General features: G+C 39.0%; 1 protein-coding gene across 1 annotated transcript in view; it reads right to left on the reverse strand.

Moving 5' to 3' along the window:
• Positions 1–524: 524 nt before the first annotated feature.
• Positions 525–20,295, reverse strand: part of LOC129071656 (protein mono-ADP-ribosyltransferase PARP15-like) — a 35,905-nt gene continuing 16,134 nt past the window's right edge. The window contains 7 exon segments of the mRNA XM_054574929.1: positions 525–2,411; positions 2,720–2,894; positions 7,853–7,986; positions 11,505–11,654; positions 11,736–11,942; positions 14,482–14,649; positions 15,968–16,030. Coding sequence (XP_054430904.1) covers positions 2,122–2,411; positions 2,720–2,894; positions 7,853–7,986; positions 11,505–11,654; positions 11,736–11,942; positions 14,482–14,649; positions 15,968–16,030 — 1,187 coding nt within the window. The 3' untranslated portion in view covers positions 525–2,121.

Raw genomic sequence — 20,295 nt, forward strand, 5'->3', positions numbered from 1 at the left:
TTTGCTCCCCTCCATTTTCCATGTCCATGAGTTATTCATATCTGTTCTTTGGCTAATCTCTTCACTTTGTTTCAACCAGTCCTCACCGCCCCTTCCCCTCTTACAGATGTCAGTCTGTTCCATCTTTCCTTGTCTCTGGCTCTATTTTGCTCATTAGTTTATTTTGTTCATTAGATTCCTGTTATAAGTGAGATCATATGCTGTTTGTCTTTCACCAACTGACTTATTTCACTTAGCATAATAGCCTCTAGTTCCATCCATACTGTCACAAAAGATACGAATTCTTTTTTTCTGTTGTGTAGTATTGCACTGTGTAAATGTACCACAGCTTTTTAATTCATTCATTTACTGATGGGTACAGAGGCTGTTTCCAACACTTGGCTATTATAAATAGAGCTGCTATGAACATTGGGGTACATAGGTTCTTTTGAATTGGTGTTTCAGGATTCTTTGGGCATATTCCCAGCAGTGGAACCGCTGGATCATAAGGTGGTTCCATTTTTAATTTTTTGAGGAAATTCCATACTGTTTTCCACAGTAGCTGCACCAGCCTACATTCCCACAAATAGTGTACTAGGGTTCTCTTTTCTCCACATCCTCGCCAGCACTTGTTTGTTGGTGAGAGTTTTTAAAATGTGTTTCTGTACTCTTTAAATGTGCATAAATAAATGTGCTTTATGTATGATAATGTAATCACTTCTTAAATGTCTGTGACTCTTAAAAAGTAATGTTTCAGGGTAAATAAGCTGTTAAACATTTTTAGAATTTGACTAACATTAATATAAGAGGCGAATCTGAAGGGCTATCACCTGTAAATAAAATGAGATATGTTCTGTATCAGTTTAGGCAGGACAGTGATCAGCAGGGAATAGAAATAGGATAGATTTTTAACTCAGCGTAAGCAAGAGTTTTCCAATAACATGAGCTGTCCCAGAATGGAATGTGTCCTCTCAAGACGTTTAGTGCTGGACATGGTCAAGCAGTGGCTAGAGGGCTTTTTGTCCTAGGAGTGGGAGGTAGTGAAAGGAGAAAGGTGAGGAAACAGTGGGATCAGATGATCTGTAGTATCCTTTTCACTGCTAACATGTTATCAATTTATCATTCATTCACTCATTTATATGACTTCCAAAAGAGTCCTCAATTATCCTTGCCTGCTGGTGTCCATGCCTTGTTTAATTCCCTCTCACATTGAATGAGCTGATTCATGCAACCAATAAGATATTGTGAAAAGGATGGAGTATGATTTCAGAAGGTAGGCCATAAAAGACATCATGGCTTCTGCTTTCTCTTTCCCGAATTGCTACTGCAGAGTAAGCCAGCTGCCATGTCATGAGGACACTACAGCAGCTCTGCAGAGAGGTCCATGTGAACAAGAACTGAGGACTCCTGCCAACAACCAGCAAAACCTTGTCAGCCATCTAAGCAATTCACCTTGGAGGCAGCTCCTCCAACCCCAGTGAGGCCGTCAGATCACTGCATTCCTTGTCGACAACTTCAGTGCAACTTCATGATAAACCTTAAGTCAGAATGGCTCAGCTAAGCCAGGCCTGACTTCCTTACCCACAAAGCCATTAAGTTTGCCAGTAATTTGCAAGGTAGCATTAGATATCAGTGTAACACATTTTCTACCTGATTTGTTCCACAGCATATTTGACATAATATTCTTTGACTCAGTCATTCTATTGTTAATAAGTGTTTCTCAGGGAGGCAAAATCCCCAGTTGTTACAGATGCATAGTAGCAACCCATTCATTTGGTAGTGTGGTTTAGCTCAACACAGTTTAATGTCTTAACATATTCCAGTAAGAACAGTGACAACCTGGCTTTAGAGTGATTCACCTTATTTCTTTCCTAATGGAAAAGAAGAAAGGTGCTCTTTGTTCTCCTGTGGATTTGGTGTCTATAGCTGTAGCTATAATTGTATCATTTATATTTCTTAGCTTCCAGCCATCAATATGTTCAGAAGAAAGGAATGCTACAAATTGCAATAGAGCATTTTAAAAGGCTTTTTTCACCATTATAGCTCCTAACATGGAGACTTTTTAATCTATGTAAACAAGCCAAAGGCAAAAACAAAAACTCTATAAATTGTTCTAATAAATAGATGACTAAATCCTATGTTTTAACATCTGAAAGTTATGAGATATTCTGGGTAAGCTTGATAATCAAAGAATACCACAAATATCTTTGGATGTTGTATATCATCTGTGACAGAGTCAAACAGGTCTGTGGATTTATAAGGGTTCTTTGATGGAGGGCTAATTAATCTTTCATGCCCACGTGTGTAGACTCCTGTAAGTACTCGTACAACATAAATATGCTTCCTCCCATTGCCGTCTGGTCTGGAGTATGTATCATTAGCAGAATAACTGGCATCAACAGCAAAATAGGTTCCTTTTCCATAGGCTATAGCTGTAAAGAGAAAGACAAAAGCCTTCTTAAGAACATAAAATTATCCCAGCATGTAGAACCATGCTCAAACTTGACAAATAAAATTTTAATGCAGTTGTTGGCCACCAAAGCCACTCTTCATCATTTCTAAATTTCACTCCATCTGTCCTCAGAAGGTTGCCAGTCTCCTTTTGGGTGAAACAGAATAAGCTGTATCCTGACAATGACAACATGACTGCCATCTACTGCTACACTGCTTGGGTATGAATAGTCAACACGAGAACTTCCATTCACCTCATTCTGATCAGTCAGATTACTTGCTTTCTTACCATTCTTCCCAGCATAACTGCGATTGAAGCCATGCTGATTGATGTGTGGCACTGAGTCTGCATCTGTCCCGTGGAAGAGGATTCTCTCATTATCCATATGGCCATTCTTCATGTCCATGTGCTTTTTCTTTATCTGGTAGCTCTGCCAAAGAAATGCATTCTGTATCCTCTCAATCTGTAAATGACAAAGAGCAAACCATTTTGGAAATTACCTTAGAGCTCAGAATACTGTTTATTGTGGCCTTTAAGCAATATGGAGAAGGAGAAAAAAAATACAAATAGCAAATTTAGAGTAGGTAATGACAAGAGGAAAAGTTCTGAGGTGTTCTAAACTGAATTACAGTGGGCTGGAGAGTGAGAGAAAGACAGTACAGCTAACAAGATTGCTCACATTCCTGAGTGTATGTTGGAACTGTGAATTAACTTCCAGGTGGCTATTTCTGAGATTATCTAAAAGAGAGAATAGCCAGACATCATCAGAGCCCAGAAGCCTCTGCTTCTTGTTTATACATGAACTTTCCAGATTGTTGCCCACCTGAATTTCCGAAGAGAGCTAACACTCCTTCCTTACAGACTCTGCACCTACCCCAGAATTAGCCCTGTTTCACCTTCTTTATCTACAGCCAAGGTAAACTCTTTCAAAGAACTTACATCTTCCTCCTATTTCTTGATGTATAAAAATGCTGGCCAACTCCAGGAGAGTGGTCATTTTGTCTTTCCCACCTGGCACTGCTGCTGGAGTTTTAGGCTTCATGCCCCAGGTCCTGGTCTTTTTTTCTTGCTAGCAATGGCCCAATAAACCCTTTCTTTTAAAAAGATTTTCAGCTATGGAAGTTAAAAATTTTGTTTAACAGTAATTTTCTGCCTTCAGAAAAAAGATAAGCTATCTGTATATTGTAAGTGCTTATTATTATTTTACATAAGAGTTTAAAATTATATAAAAATGTTTACTCATATATATTCCCTGGAATTCCTGGAGATTTATTGACACTCAAATTCCAACTAAAAAAATTTGTAATCATTTAATAATTATTTCCTTAAATCCTTCTGGTCTCCCAATCATAGTTCTTTCTGCATTGCTCCAGTTATAGTCACAAATCACCTCATTACACCTTAATTTAATGACTACTTCTTTCCAGAAATCTCAATAGCATTTCAAACCAGAAACCATACCTCCTTGAAACTTTGTCTTTCTTTAACTTTTTTCAGAAAATCATTCTTTAGAAAATGAATTTAACATACATTTACTAATCGTCTATTAAACACCTAGTATGAATCAAGCAATGTGTTGGGTCTCTGCCCTCAAGACTCTCAATGTAGTTGGGAGGAAAGATGAGAAAACAAATCACTACCCTCATAGTGATAAGGGATGGGTTAGGAGAGCATACAGGGAATATGAAAGCATCAGAAAGAGATCCAGATAACCTATGTCTAGAGAGAGAGGACATCTGAGCAATGACGTTCTAGTAGAAAAGGTAGAAGATAGGTTGAAGAAGGTTGAAGTGGAAAGAAGTGGATGGCTGTAGCAGACAGTGAGGAGAAGCAAAATGATAAAAGCAGTACGGAAAGTTGTTTTTCTGAGAGTGATGGAGGCCTCAAGGAGTGTAATGAACATTTGGAGTAGGGAATGCATGAGGGAGGTGACTGAATGAAATAAGGAAGGATTCTAGGTACCTGGAGGGTCCAGCTGAAGTTGGAGACCATAAATTAGTAATGATTTTATCTAATAGCCACAGGAGAGAAGGTAGGTTATGGAATTAATCCAAAGTTGGGGTTTTTCTAAATGGGTATGATAGGACAGGAGCCAAGGGTGTTGAAGATATTGGGTGAACACAGTTGAAGTGAGGTTCCAGTACTCTCAACAGCTTTTAACATAATGATGCAACTCCTCCTTTAAATCCTGTGCTTTCCACAGAGTCTCTTCAGATTCTTCTTTCCCATGAATTTTCATTCCTTTCTTCAATAGGTATCACGTCCTACAATACACTAAGTACTAGGAATGTAGAGATGAGTAGGAGGTGATTCCTACCTTAAGAAGTCCACTGTCATCCTGGACAGCATGGCTCATTTGGAGCATCATCTCAAAGATCAAAAGATTGAGGGTTCATTTCCCGTTCAGGGAACATATCCAGGTTGCAGGTTCAATCCCCAGTTGGGGTGCTTATGAGAAGGCAACCCATCCATGTTTTTCTCTCACACTGATGTTTCCCCCTCTCCCCGTTCCTCTCTATCTAAAAGCAATTTTAAAATGTCTTATAGTGAGGATAAAAAAAAGAAGTACACTGTCAAATAGGTGAGTCAGGCATGTGAAAGTTTATTAAAGCACCATTTCAAAAGTTCTCTAATATAGTTAAGTACACAGATTTATGGAAGAATCAGCTAGATTTTAAATTACTAGAATGCCACACCCTGCTCTGATATCTATGGTATGATAAGAATTTTCTAACAAACTGCTATACTTTATTGGCTAATATTTTTATACAGCATAGTGGATGGACAATGTGGAATCTCTGAACATGCATTCCACCTCATCCCCATTGTGGAGCAAATTCTGGTTTGGGTGGAGCTGGCCCTCTTTATGGTCCTAGGATGGAGACTGATTGGATTAAGAAAATCACATGATGGGATACAATAGCCCAGGTCCAAGCCAATCAGCATATAGCACTCCCCCAACACAAACTGGTTGGAGTAGTCCACTCAATACAAAGCCTGGAACTCTTACCTATTAATTCTTCTGCAGAATGCGAAGGGGTAGGGGAAGCTGAGATTCTCTGACTGCAACCAGATTGCAGTCATTCTATAATCACAAGGCAGTCCAGCCTTCAAATGAAGCTGACATTGTGCACAACAAATCCAGAGAATCTGGATCCACAGCATCATCGTCACTGGATCAAACTGCTCCAAACACCATCCTACTCCTGAACTTTCCATTAAATTACAATACATTTCTTCTTTTTAATCAGTTTCACTGGGTTTATGAATTGTAAGTATAAGTATCCAAACATACACATGTGACTTTGGGGAGTCTCCTTCATTATTGCTAATGAATAAATCATGAGATTTGAAGTCTATGGGTCTTGAGCTAGTCTAATTAAAATAAATATAGTAAGGTATAGACTCCTGGCCAAGATGGAGGTGTAGGTAGATACACTTTGCCTCCTCGCACAACCAAAAGAAGGACAACTACAAATTCTAAAGCAAAAAATAACCAGAACTGCCAGAAAATCGAACTGTATAAAAGTCCAACAACCAAGGAGTTAAAAAAGAAACATTCATCCAGACCAGTAGGAGGGGTAGAGATGGGCAGCTGGGGCAGAGAGGATGAGTGGCAAGGTGCGGCTGGAAGACCAGGTGGGTGAGATGGCAGCTGGCAGTCCCACATTTGCGTGCAGATAAACCTGGAGGAACAGCTGGTGAGTAAGACAGACTGTGCAATCCAGGGTTCCAGTGCAGGAAAAGAAAGCCTCAAAACCTCTGGCTGTAAAAACCCGTGAGGGATGCAGCAGTGGGAGAAACTCCCAGCCTCACAGGAGAATTCATTGGAGAGACCCACAGGGTCCTAGAAAGTACGCAAACCCACTCACCCAGGAATCAGCACCAGAAGGGCCCAATTTGCTTGTGAGTAGTGGGGGAAGTGACTGAAAGCCAGCCGAGAGCTGAACAAGCAGCATTGTTCCTTCTCGGATCCCTCCCCCTTAGACAGCATCACAACGCAGTAATCTGGGTTGCCCCACCCTGGTGAATACCTAAGGCTCCACCCCTTCCAATATAACAGGCACACAGAGACAAAGAAATATGGCCCAAATGAAAGAACAATTCAAAGCTCCAAAAATAGAATTAAGCAATGAACAGATAGCCAACCTATCAGGTGCACAGTTCAAAACACTGGTAATCTGGATGCTTACAGTACTGGTTGAGTATGGTTGCACAATGGAGAAAAGAGTGAAGGCTATACAAAGTGAAAAAAAGAAAAATATAGAGGTAACCAACAGTAAACAGAAGGAAAGCAGGATTCAAATCAATGATTTGGAGCAGAAGGAAGACACAAACATTCAACCAGAACAGAATGAAGAAACAAGAATTCAAAAAAAATGAGGAGAGGCTTAGGAACCTCTGGGACAACTTTAAATGTTCCGCCATCCAAATCATAGAAGTGCCAGAAGGAGAAGAGGAAGAGCAAGAAATTGAAAACTTACTTGAAAAAATAATGAAGGAGAACTTCCCCACTCTGGCCAAGGAAATAGACTTCCAGGAGATCCAGGAAGCTCAGAGAGTCCCAAAGAAGTTGGAACCAAGGAAGCACACACCAGGGCACATCGTAATAACATTACCCAAGATTAAAGGTAAGGAGAGAATCTTAAAAGCAGCAAGAGAAAAGGAGACAGTTACGTACAAAGGAGTCCCCATAAGACTATCAGCTGATTTCTCCAAAGAAACCTTTCAGGCACGAAGGGGCTGTAAAGAAGTATTGAAGTCATGAAAAGCAAGGACCTACATCCAAGATGACTCTATCCAGCAAAGCTGTCATTTAGAATGGAAGGACAGATAAAGTGCTTCCCCGGTAAGGTCAAGTTAAAGGAGTTCATCATCACCAAGCCCTTATTCTATGAAATGTTAAAGGGACTTCTCTAAGAAAAAGAAGATCAAAAACTATGAACAGTAAAGTGACAACAAACTCACAACTATCAACAACTGAGCCTACAAAAACAAAAATAGAAACAAACTAAGCAAACAACTAGAACAGGAACAGAATCACAGAAATGGAGATCAGAGGGCAGGGGAAAGGGGAGAAGAGGAGAATAGGTACAGGGAATAAGAAGCATAAATGGTAGGTACAAAATAGACAGGGGGAGGTTAAGAATAGTATAGAAAATGGAGAAGCCAAAGAACTTATATGTACGACCCATGGACATGAACTAAGGGCTGGGTAGAGTGCTGATGGGAGGGGGGTGCAGGGTGGAGAGGAATAAAGAGGATAAAAATGTGGGACAACTGTAAAAGCATAATCAATAATATATATTTTAAAAAATAAAATAGATATAGTAAGGTATAAAATAAGAGTGTTATATAAAAATATAGCTTTCTTGTTAGTTATTCAATATTTAAAAGAAGTAATTTTTAAATTGTTATTACCTTCTCTATTCTGTAGGAAAGACAAGTCTGAGACAACTTGTTCTTCACAGTGTCATATTCTGACTGTCCGGGTTGTAGCTGGATCACACAAAACTGCTGCTGATTCATGTCAGTCCAGGTTTCAGGAATATTACCTGGGAAGTTAGCATTTAGTGAAAACATGACATCCGTTACCAGTGATCTCTGAAAATCAAGGCATTTCCTGATGTTCTTTTTCTCATTCATTTAATCCTGGTCTTTGAGGGGGTGAGGGTGGAGGAGCTACATATTTTACTGTCCTGACTTTGATAATCACAGATGAAGTGAACAGTTCTGACACTAATACGACATAGGTTAATTAATGGTTTGGATAAAATATTTAGATAAACTTAGATTTATTATTGCTTGAAATTATAATTTTCCCAGAAAGTTCTATGGAATTAATTCCATAAGAGACTGATATGCAGACATGAAAGCTAATTTACTGATGTTTTCACTTTTATCAGTTTTATTTAGTGTGGTTCTTTATTATTCTTTTACAACATGATTACTCTGCTAAAGATATTTAGCATCTTCCCATCTGTATCCCATCTTCCATGCTAAGTAAACACTACATAAAGAAAATAATGTAAGTGCTAAGTCAATGCTTTCCTATAAAGTGATGATACTCCAAGTTTTTCTTTGCTTTCCAGTGGCTTCCAGAAACTTTAAACACCGAGGCTACACATCAACTTCCTGAGATAGTGTGACTAGTAAAAATTGTGTTAGAGACAGATTGTATTAGGGAAGAAAATGCCGCGAGATCACAGATGAAAATCAAAGGATTTACCCACTTTTAGCGAAGGATATACCAGACCTGAGAAAGGGATGCAGGACATTCCCTTTGTGTTTAGCAAGTCCATTCAGGGAATGAAATTCTAGTGACAAAGGCAAGCGTCTAACCCTAATCTGGAAGGTCTTTTCAAATTCCATTTTTGAAGCGTCTTTCTAGAGAAGTTTCCCATGGTAGGGTGTGTAGTTTCTGCAAATGGTATTTTCTTTTCCCCACTGACAACCACTTCCAGATCTCTTGCCCTAATCATTTCTAGTCCTAGGCATTCGAGTCCTCTTGGCCTTGCTCCTTCCTTTTTCTGAATGCAGCAGACAAGACTGGAAAGCAAGTGAAGTGTTTGTTTCTTTGGGCCCTCTCTTTCTTTCATGCCAAGAGTTTGCAGAGAAAAAAACTACCAGCACTTGGAGTCAGACGACCTGATAAGCCTCAACCTGTGACCAGCCATGGAGTCTTCATTTTCTCACCCACAAGCTGGAAATAAGATCTGCTCTCTTCACCACCTCATGGGATTGTTACAAGTTTAAAATATAAGAGCCGTTGAAGCACTTTAAGGAATGCCAAGTCCTGTATAAACACATGGTTATTATTCTTAAAAAAATATGATTAGGCTTGATCTTTTCTACATCCCAGAGGTACATATACTTAAAAGAGGAGTAAAGTGTAAAGCCAAGGGTATTTTCTTGAGAGAAAGGACTTTTAAATCATACCGTTAAGCCCCACCAAACTGTGTTACCTACTTTGCCTGTGAACAGAAGGTGTCTCTCATTATGCAATTTAAGGATAAGAAAATTGAGTCCCAGGAAAGCCAAATGAATACTCAAACATTTAATATTATATGGAAGGCCACCATTAAAATAAGGAATGGAATCGTGTTCTATTGTCATGCAGCCCAGAGCTTCATAAAAAAATAACAAAATAGCCACCTTTCTTTAAGAGTTTACTTGGCACTTTCTTGAGCACTTTTCCTGTAAACCTCTTTAAAAGATAAATGTCCCTGTCCTTTCCCATTCCTGGTGTTGAAGGTAAATGCCCTCACATCCCTCCTTGCACACTGCCCCTGTCTCCTCGTCACATGCAGAGGTGGGATTAAACACCAAGAATCCCGGCTCTGCCTTGTTTTCACTCTCTTCACCCTTCATACTCTCCACAGATAATCCAATCCACGCTCAACTCCCACCTTCTTACATGCCTCCCAAATGTATATCTCTAGTGTCTGATATCCAGTGGGTGCTCCATAAGTGCCCTCTGAACCAATAGATAGCTTTAACATACATTGGAAAAGTAATTGTGTATTATCTGCTCAAATGAAACTCAAAGCTATCCCCTTTTCTTTCAAAGAAGTCCATATGATAAATTCTGACAAAAACGGAAGTTTATCTTTGCCAACGAAGTTCCTTTTTATCAGACATTTTATCTGTATTATTCCTATTATTCAACAACAAAGATTATGTAGAGTAGTTTTGTTATTGTTTGTTTTTACCTCAAGTACAATATGGCCACTTGCCTGCTTATTTCAGTCATTTTTTGTTTCCTTCTCCAAAGTTTCTGTTTTATTATATAAACTTTGTAAGGCAACCTAAATTCTTGGTGAACAAGTTTAACTTTAGTTTTTACTTTACTAATAATGACTTATTGCCCTTATATCTAAATAAAAATTTTCCTCTACAAAGACCAAGGTAAAAAAAGTTCATTTATATATCCTTAGATACTATAGTAGATATGCATTTTTAACTCTCTGGCACCCTTTTTCCCATTTTCTGGTGAAAATAACCTGAATTTACTTAGGAGGACAACTCCATTGCTTCAGAGAGTGATCCCCTCCAATCCAAGTATAGAGCATTTGACTCTGGCTTGGCCAACCAGTGTAATTCTGCAAAGATCAGAATTTCTGGTCCAGTCAGAAGGAAGCTCAGACCTTATAATGGCACTTTTATTCCCAGGCATCATGCTTCTGATAAGATATATTGCCTGGATACTCCCTGTCCTGTTGGAATGGAGAGTACAAGGATATGGACCTGAAACTGCGTGCCACCATCTCTCGCCATGTGAAGCCTTATAATAGAGACAGCACAGCTGAGAAGAGAATGAGAGATGAAGAAAGCCAGAGTCCAGGTGATATCATATGAGCACCTGGATCAAACTGGACATGAAGCCAAGTATGTCTGGACTTTACAGACATATGAGTCCATTAACTCTAATTTTTTGCTAATGGTAGTTTAAATTGGATTTTCTGTTACTTGCAACTGTAAGAGCCTTAACAGATCCAACTACTATTTTTATTCATTGTGTGTGTGTGCATGGAGGTCTTACATGTACTGTGTGTTGCAGCACATTGAGGAGAATAGTTGTCAGGAAATAAGTGTAAGGAGAAATGAAACTCCTGCTGGCAGACAACAATTTTCAACGTAGGAAGGCATCTGGTGACAAGTATGTCTCATTACCAGTAAAACCCACAGTGCTTTCCAGTAAGTGCTCAAAATGGGTAAAAACAGTGATTGCAAGAGGAAGCTGCACTTCAAGTTCTTTTAACAGCAGTACAGAAGTCATAACATGGGAGAAAGCTAGATGAGAGGAGCAGGTTGGTACAGATACTTTCACACCAGATATCTCCTGACATCTGCTCCTGATGTAATGCAACCAGGTGACCTTGGCCACCCTTTTCTTGCATCTGTTTCTGTTCTCAGCCTAACTTATCTAGAGGCGGATGATCAATAAACCAGCATTGACCAGTTAGTTGCTGGCTATAAGGGGCACTGAGTGTCAATAACAATCAATAAGGGGGAAAAACGATATCATTGGCTTGGATTTTCAAAATCTATCCCCCTCTTTCTGCTTTCTCACCATGTCTCTCTTCTTTCTGTTCATTGGTTATTTTTGCTTTCCAGGCATGATTTTGTCCCGCAGAAGAACAATCAGTTGACAGGAGATTTTGTCCCATAGTTTTTATACTTTTCCCATATATTATAGGAGGCTGTCTGGAAAGTCCTGAAACTAATAGAAACAGTGAGCATTCACATCTAAACATTTTCTAATATCAGAGGTAACCGTATGATTTTTAAAAGAACATCTTACATGCAGCCTTGAGGAATGTGGACTGAAAGGTGGGTGATGTGATTATTTCTCTTTTCTTCATGCTGTCATAGAATATATTTAGCAGCTTAGTTAAAAAGACAACAACTTTAACTTTTTTTAATGATGGGGTAGGATGTTTCCATGTGAAGTCTACAATAGCAATGATTATGTCATCAGCAACTCTGATTGGGTCTTTCCCAGCATTTCCTAAAAAAAAAAAAAAATGTTTTAGGTGACAAAAAGTTTCAGCTGGTGTTGGCCATGTGGCTAGATTTGGCAAATGCAGTTCTTGGTGCTGAGAGAGGAAAGCAGCACCTGAAAGCCAGGAACTGACCTGGCACTTACAGCTAGATCTTGGTATTCTCTAGCTGAATACAAACAGTTTCACAGAACACCATCAAATGTAACCACTCTGTAACTGATAAATTAAGCCAAAACTAGACCACTGCATAATCATGTCTGACCACAGACAAAAATATGAACACTTCCCATACCACATAATGGCTAAGCATCCCCCATCTTGACTAATATGAGCAATAGTTGCTTCATTACCAATCATCGCTTTTGCTACACTCTTCTCTTCTTCTACATAAGATACCCAATCATAGAATTACATCTGCTTCCTGCAAGTATCCAATCCAGAGCTCAGCCCAACTTGCTTGTGACTGCCATAAAATCACCTAACACAAGCTCAAGTCTGTAAGTCCTTTCTAACAACCTTTTGCTAAGATGCTGTGTGGTTCCCCATAGTGTGTGTTCCGAGTGGTTTTTAGCTGAAGGGCATTGGAAGTGCAAGAAAAGAACATGTGATTTGGGTGCAGGAGATCTGGCTTTATGTCCTGGTTCTCCATTGATTAGCTGCATGATCTTGGATAAGTCACTTGATCTCTCTCATATTACTTTGCTAGGGCTGCCAGAACAAAGGGCTGTGGACTGGTGGCTTAAGCAATGGAAACTCATTTTCTTAAAAATTCTGGAGGCTAATAATCTGAGATCAAGGTGTTGGAAAGATTAGTTTCTTCTGAGACCTCTCTTCTAGTAAGCAGACAGCTGTCTTCTCTCTGTGTCTTCACTTGGCCTTCCCTCTGTATCTATCGGAGTCCTAATCTCCTCTTTCAACAAGGACACCAGTTATGTTGGATTAGGAACTACTCTGATCACCTCATTTTAACTTCCTTGACTCTTCAAAGGCTGTATCTCCAAATACAGTCACATTCTGAAGTTCTAGAAGTTAAGACTTCAACATATGAATTTTAGGGGACACAACTCAGCCCACAACACCTCTAGACTTCAGGTTACTCAGCTATAAAATTGGAGTGATTATAGAAGGTAATAGATAATAGGGATAAGAATATGGTAGCTAAGAATATAGTAATCAATAGCATAATGGTAAAAATAAAACACACAATGTAAAAAAAAAAGGTAATAGTTGGAATGTATAGGCCAGGCTGCCTGAGTTTGAACCTAGTTATGCTGCTTACTAGCTGACCTTGTGTTTTAATACCTTAGGTTCTTGTCTACAAACTGGGAAAAGTAATAGTCAAGGCTGGGTCCAGATTTTGTAGGGTTTGAAATTTATACATCTCAGAAAAAGATTATAAAATTATGATGAAAGTGAATATTTCAAATCAAAAAGAGAAACCACAACAAAGTATAAATTTTTAAATGCTGAAAATCATATTTCCAAGTGAACTCGTTTTAGCTGTGTTCCAGAAATGTTTGCAGCCACTCCAACACCCAAGTGCCAGGGAACTGAGAAGTCAAAGTAGGAAGAAACCCCCATGGGGTCAAAACATGTCATATTTGAAGTTTTACTAAATCATTTAACCATGTAAAGGCATTAGTAGGGCCTTTCGGTGGGCTTTTAAAAAAGCCTGTGCAATTGGGTGTGAATGAATCAGGGAGTGGGTTATTAACATCATTTTCAACTTAGAGTGAATGAGTGTATGATATGATGGAGATGATGAGGAAAGTGTTCCCAGAAACTGTGAGCAGAATGAACCTGAGCTTGCTGGCTAATCATAGTGACTGCATCTTACTCATGATTCTATCCCCAGTGCCTTGCACAGGGCTGGGTAACCACATTTCAGTCTAATGAATGCACAAATGAGGAGCCAGTTGGGAGACACTGCAGTAAACCAGGTAGAAGAGGTCTTAAGGGTTTGGAAACTAAAAGGGAGGCTGAAACTGAACAACACCCTGGAAGAGGATTTGATAGGACGTGCTGACTCTGGGGGTCTGGGACACGAAGAAGCAAGAGGGGCAGGATAGCTGGCAGCGTCAGGGCACCACTGAAGGAGGAAATTAAAAACCAAGACAACTCAAGGGATAATGATGAGTTTGGATTATGATATAATTAGGTTTCTGGTGACAGAGAAGTCTCTCAGAGGAGATCCTGGAGAAGGCTAGAAATGCTGAGTTGGGAGTCAGTGCAGAAATGGTAATTGATATAATGAGAACAAATGAATCCCCCAAAGGCGGGGGCGGGGGGAAGAACAGTGAGAAAACCATGAAGTTGAGAACAGTGAGAAAACCATGGAAAGATACTTAGGAACCTAAAATAAAGAAAAAGATGGATGAAAGAGGCAAAGGCCCCGTGGATGGCCCTGAAACAGTCGGAAAGGTTGCCCACTCCCTGATTTACCTCACTCTCAGTTCTGGACTCAGAACTTTCTGGAGTTCACTAAGAGTGAGACTAAGTGAATCTGGATTATTTCAAATCTTTGAGTAATGGGAGGCTGCAGACCTGTTCCGATGGCAGGAAGGGAAACAGATATGTGCTTCCTCTGTTCACACTCTTCTAGAACACTGGAAACAGTTTTCCTGACATCATTTTCCCCAAGAACATGAATTATTCTTTTGCACATTAAGTGTCCACCTTGTGTAACTATAAAATCTCTGTGAGGCTGTGTCGCTGGAAGAAAAAAGGAAGAAGAGGAAAAACACGCAGCACATTACTTACGGGAAGCAACACTGATTACTGAGAAATGAAAATAGCTGACATCAAAAAAAGCTGTGACGATTCCTGACCAAGTCCAGCCTCCCTCCGTCTCATTGGTTTCACGCACTGTGGCAGGCTCATTTCCTTCACAATCCGGATTCCACATGGTTGAATATTTTGGTTGCTCTTCAAACAGCAGTGTATCCAGTTAGGTAATCCCTAAACACCAAGCCAGCTCTGGTCTGTATACTTATTTCCTTGATCTTTCTACCTAAGGTCAGATATGCAACTGCAGCCAATCATACACTATTTCAACAGTTACACCTCTAACTCTATAAAACTCACTCTTGCCCACAATCCCTCAGAAATAGTGCTAGCTGCACTGCTAGTGAGGCACTGTACTACCCCACCCATGGGTTGTTTTCCCTTAAATAAAGGACCTCAAACACATTACTAAATTGTTTTAGTTTGTCATTTGACACATTTTTTTCATTTGGCTGTTTTTCAGTTGTATCCTTTATAACACACTGGTAAATATAAGAAAAATGTTTTTACTGAGTTCTTGTGAGTTGCTCTAGAAAATCGTTGAACCTGAGTATGAGTTATTGGGAGCCTCTGAATTTACAGCCAGCCACCAGAAGAACACGTAGCCCATGAGACTGAAAACTGGTGTTGAAGTGGGGGCCGTCTTGTAGAACTAAGACCTTTAACTTGTGGGGCCTGGCGCTAACTCCAGGTAGATAGTGTCAGAGTTGGAGGATTGGTTAGTGTCAGACCCACACAGACCCCAGCATCCTTCATAAAAGGAGAAGTCAGCTACATGGTGTGCTATTATGGAGTAGAACAAGATTGGGGAAAGTAAAAGGTAATTTGTACTGCACTTTACAGCTTACAAAACTTTTTTTTACATTCATTGTTCCTTCTCATCCTCACAACCAAGTGTGGGACAGCCATTCCATACTCCTCATATGTAGAACCATCTTACGGGTGAGAGAAGCAAAGTTCTTAGAGGTTGAATGACGTGCCCCAGATCCCTCAGTATGTGGTGGAGCCTAGATGATTAGGACCCAGGAATGGGTTCTTTTTAATTCTCAGGAAGAGACAGATGGGATGGTGGGATAAAGAACCTCTCCCCCACTGCCACCACAACATATACCACCTGTGTCTGCTTTCCCAATGGACCGACCTTCTTCGAGAGTGTTCACCACTTACTCCCCCATGGATCCTCTTATAGTATTCTCAGCCCTCTAATTTTCAATAGGTGGTAGGCAAAAGAAACATGTGACCATACCTAATATAGCACATTCATCTTCCACAGCTTGTCCAGCACCTTCTAAAATTGCTTTTGACACACCTACAGAAGACATTAATGATATAAAGTATCTGTTAAAATTCAATAAGTGGTTATAGCTTTTGTACATTAGACTTCTGTTCAGCTTACCCTTTGCATAATCCAATGATGCCACCTCGCTCAAAAATCACTTTTTCTATAGCAACCTTTATTTAATGGCTAAGGAATAAGCAATCTGATCCACAGCATGATGGCACTGCCCAATGGCTGAAAGTCTCCAGTGCCTGCAACTATATCATCTCTATTTGTACTGGGATATTTTTGCAGTTAAGTTTTCTTTTTCAATTCTATGCTTATTATTTTACAAAATTGAATAAAAAATATAAAAATAAAAACTTCTGATACAAATGAGAAACATGGATCTCAAAACTACAATAAAACAGCATTTTACTTAAGTTCTTTGATTTTTGTTATTAATTTGGTTTGGTTTGATTTTTCACAATTAGAGAGATAGCTGGCTGGCTTCAGTCCAGTGACTCTTCCCCTCAGGACTGTGGCTTCACCACTCTGCTCATGTCTAATGACAGCTGGTTTGGGTGGTTGAAAACATGGACTTTGCATTTTGACACACACTGGGTCAGAGTTGACTTCACCACTTACTACTAATATATGACTAGTCAGTTCCTCATCTGTTACACAAAGGCTATCATAGTATTTTTCTTACAGAATTGTTTGAACATTACAAGAGATAATGGATAGAAAATCGTTAGCACAGAACCTAGCACAGAGAAAGTATTGAATAAATGTTAGTTATTTTATCTTCATAAAGAGAAATTATCTCTCTAATCTAAATATCATCTACCTATCATCTACCTACCTACCTATATCTCCTTGATTATGCATGTGTAATGAATTGTCTCTTTTTTAAAAAACTCCTTTGACTTCAAAAAAGATATAGACAGCAACACACTCCACTGTCAAAAATAGACAGATCTTCCAAACAAAACGTCAACAAGGATATTGTGGAACTGAATGATGCATTAGATCAAATGGACTTAACTTACATATATAGAACCTTTCATCCCCAAAAAGCAAAATACACATTCTTTTCAAATGTGCATGGAACTTTTTCAAAGATAGACCACATGATAGGACATAAAGCAAGCCTCAACAAATTCAGGAAAATAGAAATAATAACAAGCATTTCCTCAGACCACAAGGGCTTGAAACTGGAAACCAACCTCAAGGAGAAACCTCAAAAACTTGCAAACTCATGGAGACTGAACAGCACACTATTAAACAATGAATGGGTCAATAATGAGATAAGAGGAGAAATCAAAAAGTTTCTGGAAACAAATCAAAATGAACATACAACAGTCCAAAACCATGGGACACAGCAAAGGCAGTTCTGAGAGGGAAGTTCATAGCAATACAGGCCTACCTAAAAAAGATAGAAACATTTCAAATAAATGAAATGACCTAACCCTACAACTTGCAGAACTGGAGAAGCAACAAATAAATCCCAGAGCAAGTAAAAGGAAGGAAATAATCAAGATCAGAGCAGAACTGAATGACATAGAGACTAAAAGAACAATTCAAACGGTCAACCAATCCAGGAGCTGGTTCTTTGAAAAGATAAATAAATCAACAAGCCTTTAAGCAGACTCATCAAGAAAAAAAGGAGAGGACCCCAATTAATAATATCAGAAATGAAAGAGAAGAAATAACAACTGATACCACAGAAATACAAAGGATTGCGAGAAATTATACGAACAATTATATGCCAAGAAATTTGAAAATCTTGATGAAATGGACAAATTTCTAGAAAAGTATAATCTTCCAACACTGAATGAAGAAAAAGCAGAAAGCTTGAACAGACCGATAACAGCTGGGGAAATTGAAGCAGTAATCAAGAAACTCCCGGCACACAAAACTCCTGTCCCTGGGCCAGACGGTTTCACAGGAGAATTTTACAAAACATTTAAGGAAGAGCTAACTCCTGTCCTTCTCAGATCATTCAAAAAAATCCAAGATGAAGGAAGACTCCCAAATGGTTTTATGAGGCCAGCAACATCCTAATCCCTAAACCAGATAAAGACCCTACAAAGAAAGAAAACTACAAGCTAATATTGCTGATGGACATAGGCACTAAAATCCTCAACAAAATATTGGCAAACTGCATCCAGCAATACCTTAAAAAGATCATCTACCATGATCAAGTGGGATTCATCCCAGGGATGCAAGGATGGTTCAATATTCGCAAATCAATAAACGTAATACATCACATAAACAAAAGGAAAGACAAAACCCACATGATCATCTCAATAGACGCAGAATAAGCATTCGATAAGGTACAGCACCCATTCATGATAAAAGCACTCAGCAAAATGGAAATAAAGGGGGCATACCTCAACATAATAAAGGCCATATATGAAAAACCTACAGCCAACATCATACTCAATGGGCAAAAATTAAAAGCTTTCCCACTAAGATCAGGAACAAGACAAGGATGTCCGCTTTCACCCCTTCTATTCAACATAGTATTGGAAGCCCTAGCCACAGTAGTCAGACAAGAAAGAGAAATAAAAGGCATCCAAATTGGAAAGGAGGAAGTAAAACTATCATTGTTTGCAGATGACATGATGATGTACATAGAAAACCCTGTAGACTCCACCAAAAAACTACTCGACCTAATAAGTGAACTTGGCAAAACAGCAGGATACAAATATTAAAAAAATCAAAGGCACTTTTGTACATTAGCAATGAAATAGAAGAAGAAGAAATCAGAAAAATATCCTCTTTGCTATAGCAACAAGAAAAATAAAGTAGCTAGGAATAAATTTAACCAAGGAGGTAAAAGACCTGTATGCAGAAAACTATACAACACTGAAGAAAGAAATTAAGGAAGACACAAATAAATGGATGCATATATCATGTCCATGGATTGGAAGAATTAATATCATCAAAATGTCCATACTACCCAAAGCAGTTTATAGATTCAAAGCAATCCTTATTAAAATACCAATGACATATTTCACAGAAATAGAACAGACATTTCAAAAATGTATATGGAACCATAAATGATCCCAAATAGCCGCAGCAATTTTAAGAAAGAAAAACAAGGTAGGAAGGATCACAATACCGGATATCAGACTATATTACAAGGCCACTATAATCAACACAATCTGGTACTGGCACAAGAACACACACATACACCAGTGGAACAGAATAGAAAGCCCAGAAATAAGCTCATGTCTATATGGTCAATTAATATTTGACAAAGGGGGCAGGAAATCATAAATTGGAGCAAAAATAGCCTCTTCAACAAATAGTGTTGGGAAATCTGGACAGGAAAAAATGAAATTTGATCACCAGCTGACACCATACACAAAAATAAACTCAAGATGGATAAAGACTTAAATATAAGTCACAACACCATAAAAGTCCTAGAAGAGAACATAGGCAGGAAACTCTCAGATATCCCACATAGCAATATTTTCACCAATATGTCCCCAAAAGCAAGGGACATAAAGGAAAGAATAAAGAAGTGGGATCTCATCAAAATAAGAAGCTTCTGCATGGCTAAAGAAAACATCAGCAAAATGGAAAGGGAGCTAACTGTATGGGAAAATATATTTGCCAATGACACATCAGATAGAGGTTTGATCTCCAAAATATATAAAGAACTCACGCAACTCCACTCCAAGAAGACAAATGATCCTATTAAAAAATGGGCAAAGGGCCTGGGCAGTCACTTTTCCAAGGAAGAGATACAGAGGGTCCAGAGATATATGAAAGGATGTGCAACATCACTAGCCATCAGAGAGATGTAAACTAAAACCACAGTGAGATACCATTTCACACCGGTCAGAATGGCCATCATAAACAGATCAACAAACAACAGGTGCTTGTGAGGCTGTGGAGAAAAGGGAACCCTAGTACCCTGTTGGTAGAAATGCAGACTGGTGCAACCATTGTGGAAAACAGTGTGGAATTTCCCCAAAAATCTAAAAATGGAACTGCCTTTTGACCCAGTGATTCCCCTGCTGGGACTGTACCCTAAGAGCCCCAAAACGCCAATTCAAAAGAAACTATGCACCCCAATGTTCATAGCAGCACAATTTACAATAGCCAAGTGTTGGAAGCAACCTAAATGCACATCAGTAGATGAGTGAATAAAAAAACTGTGGTACATTTACACAATGGAATACTACACAGCAGAAAGAAAAAAAAGAACTACTACACTTCGCAACAGCATGGATGGAACTCGAGAGCATTATGCTAAGCAAAATAAGCCAGGGAGCGAAAGACAAATACCATATGATCTC

Source organism: Pteronotus mesoamericanus, unplaced genomic scaffold (genome assembly GCF_021234165.1).
Source record: "Pteronotus mesoamericanus isolate MK-2021 breed Mesoamerican mustached bat unplaced genomic scaffold, CSHL_Meso_final contig_27, whole genome shotgun sequence".
In the NCBI taxonomy this organism is placed as follows: Eukaryota; Metazoa; Chordata; class Mammalia; order Chiroptera; family Mormoopidae; genus Pteronotus; species Pteronotus mesoamericanus.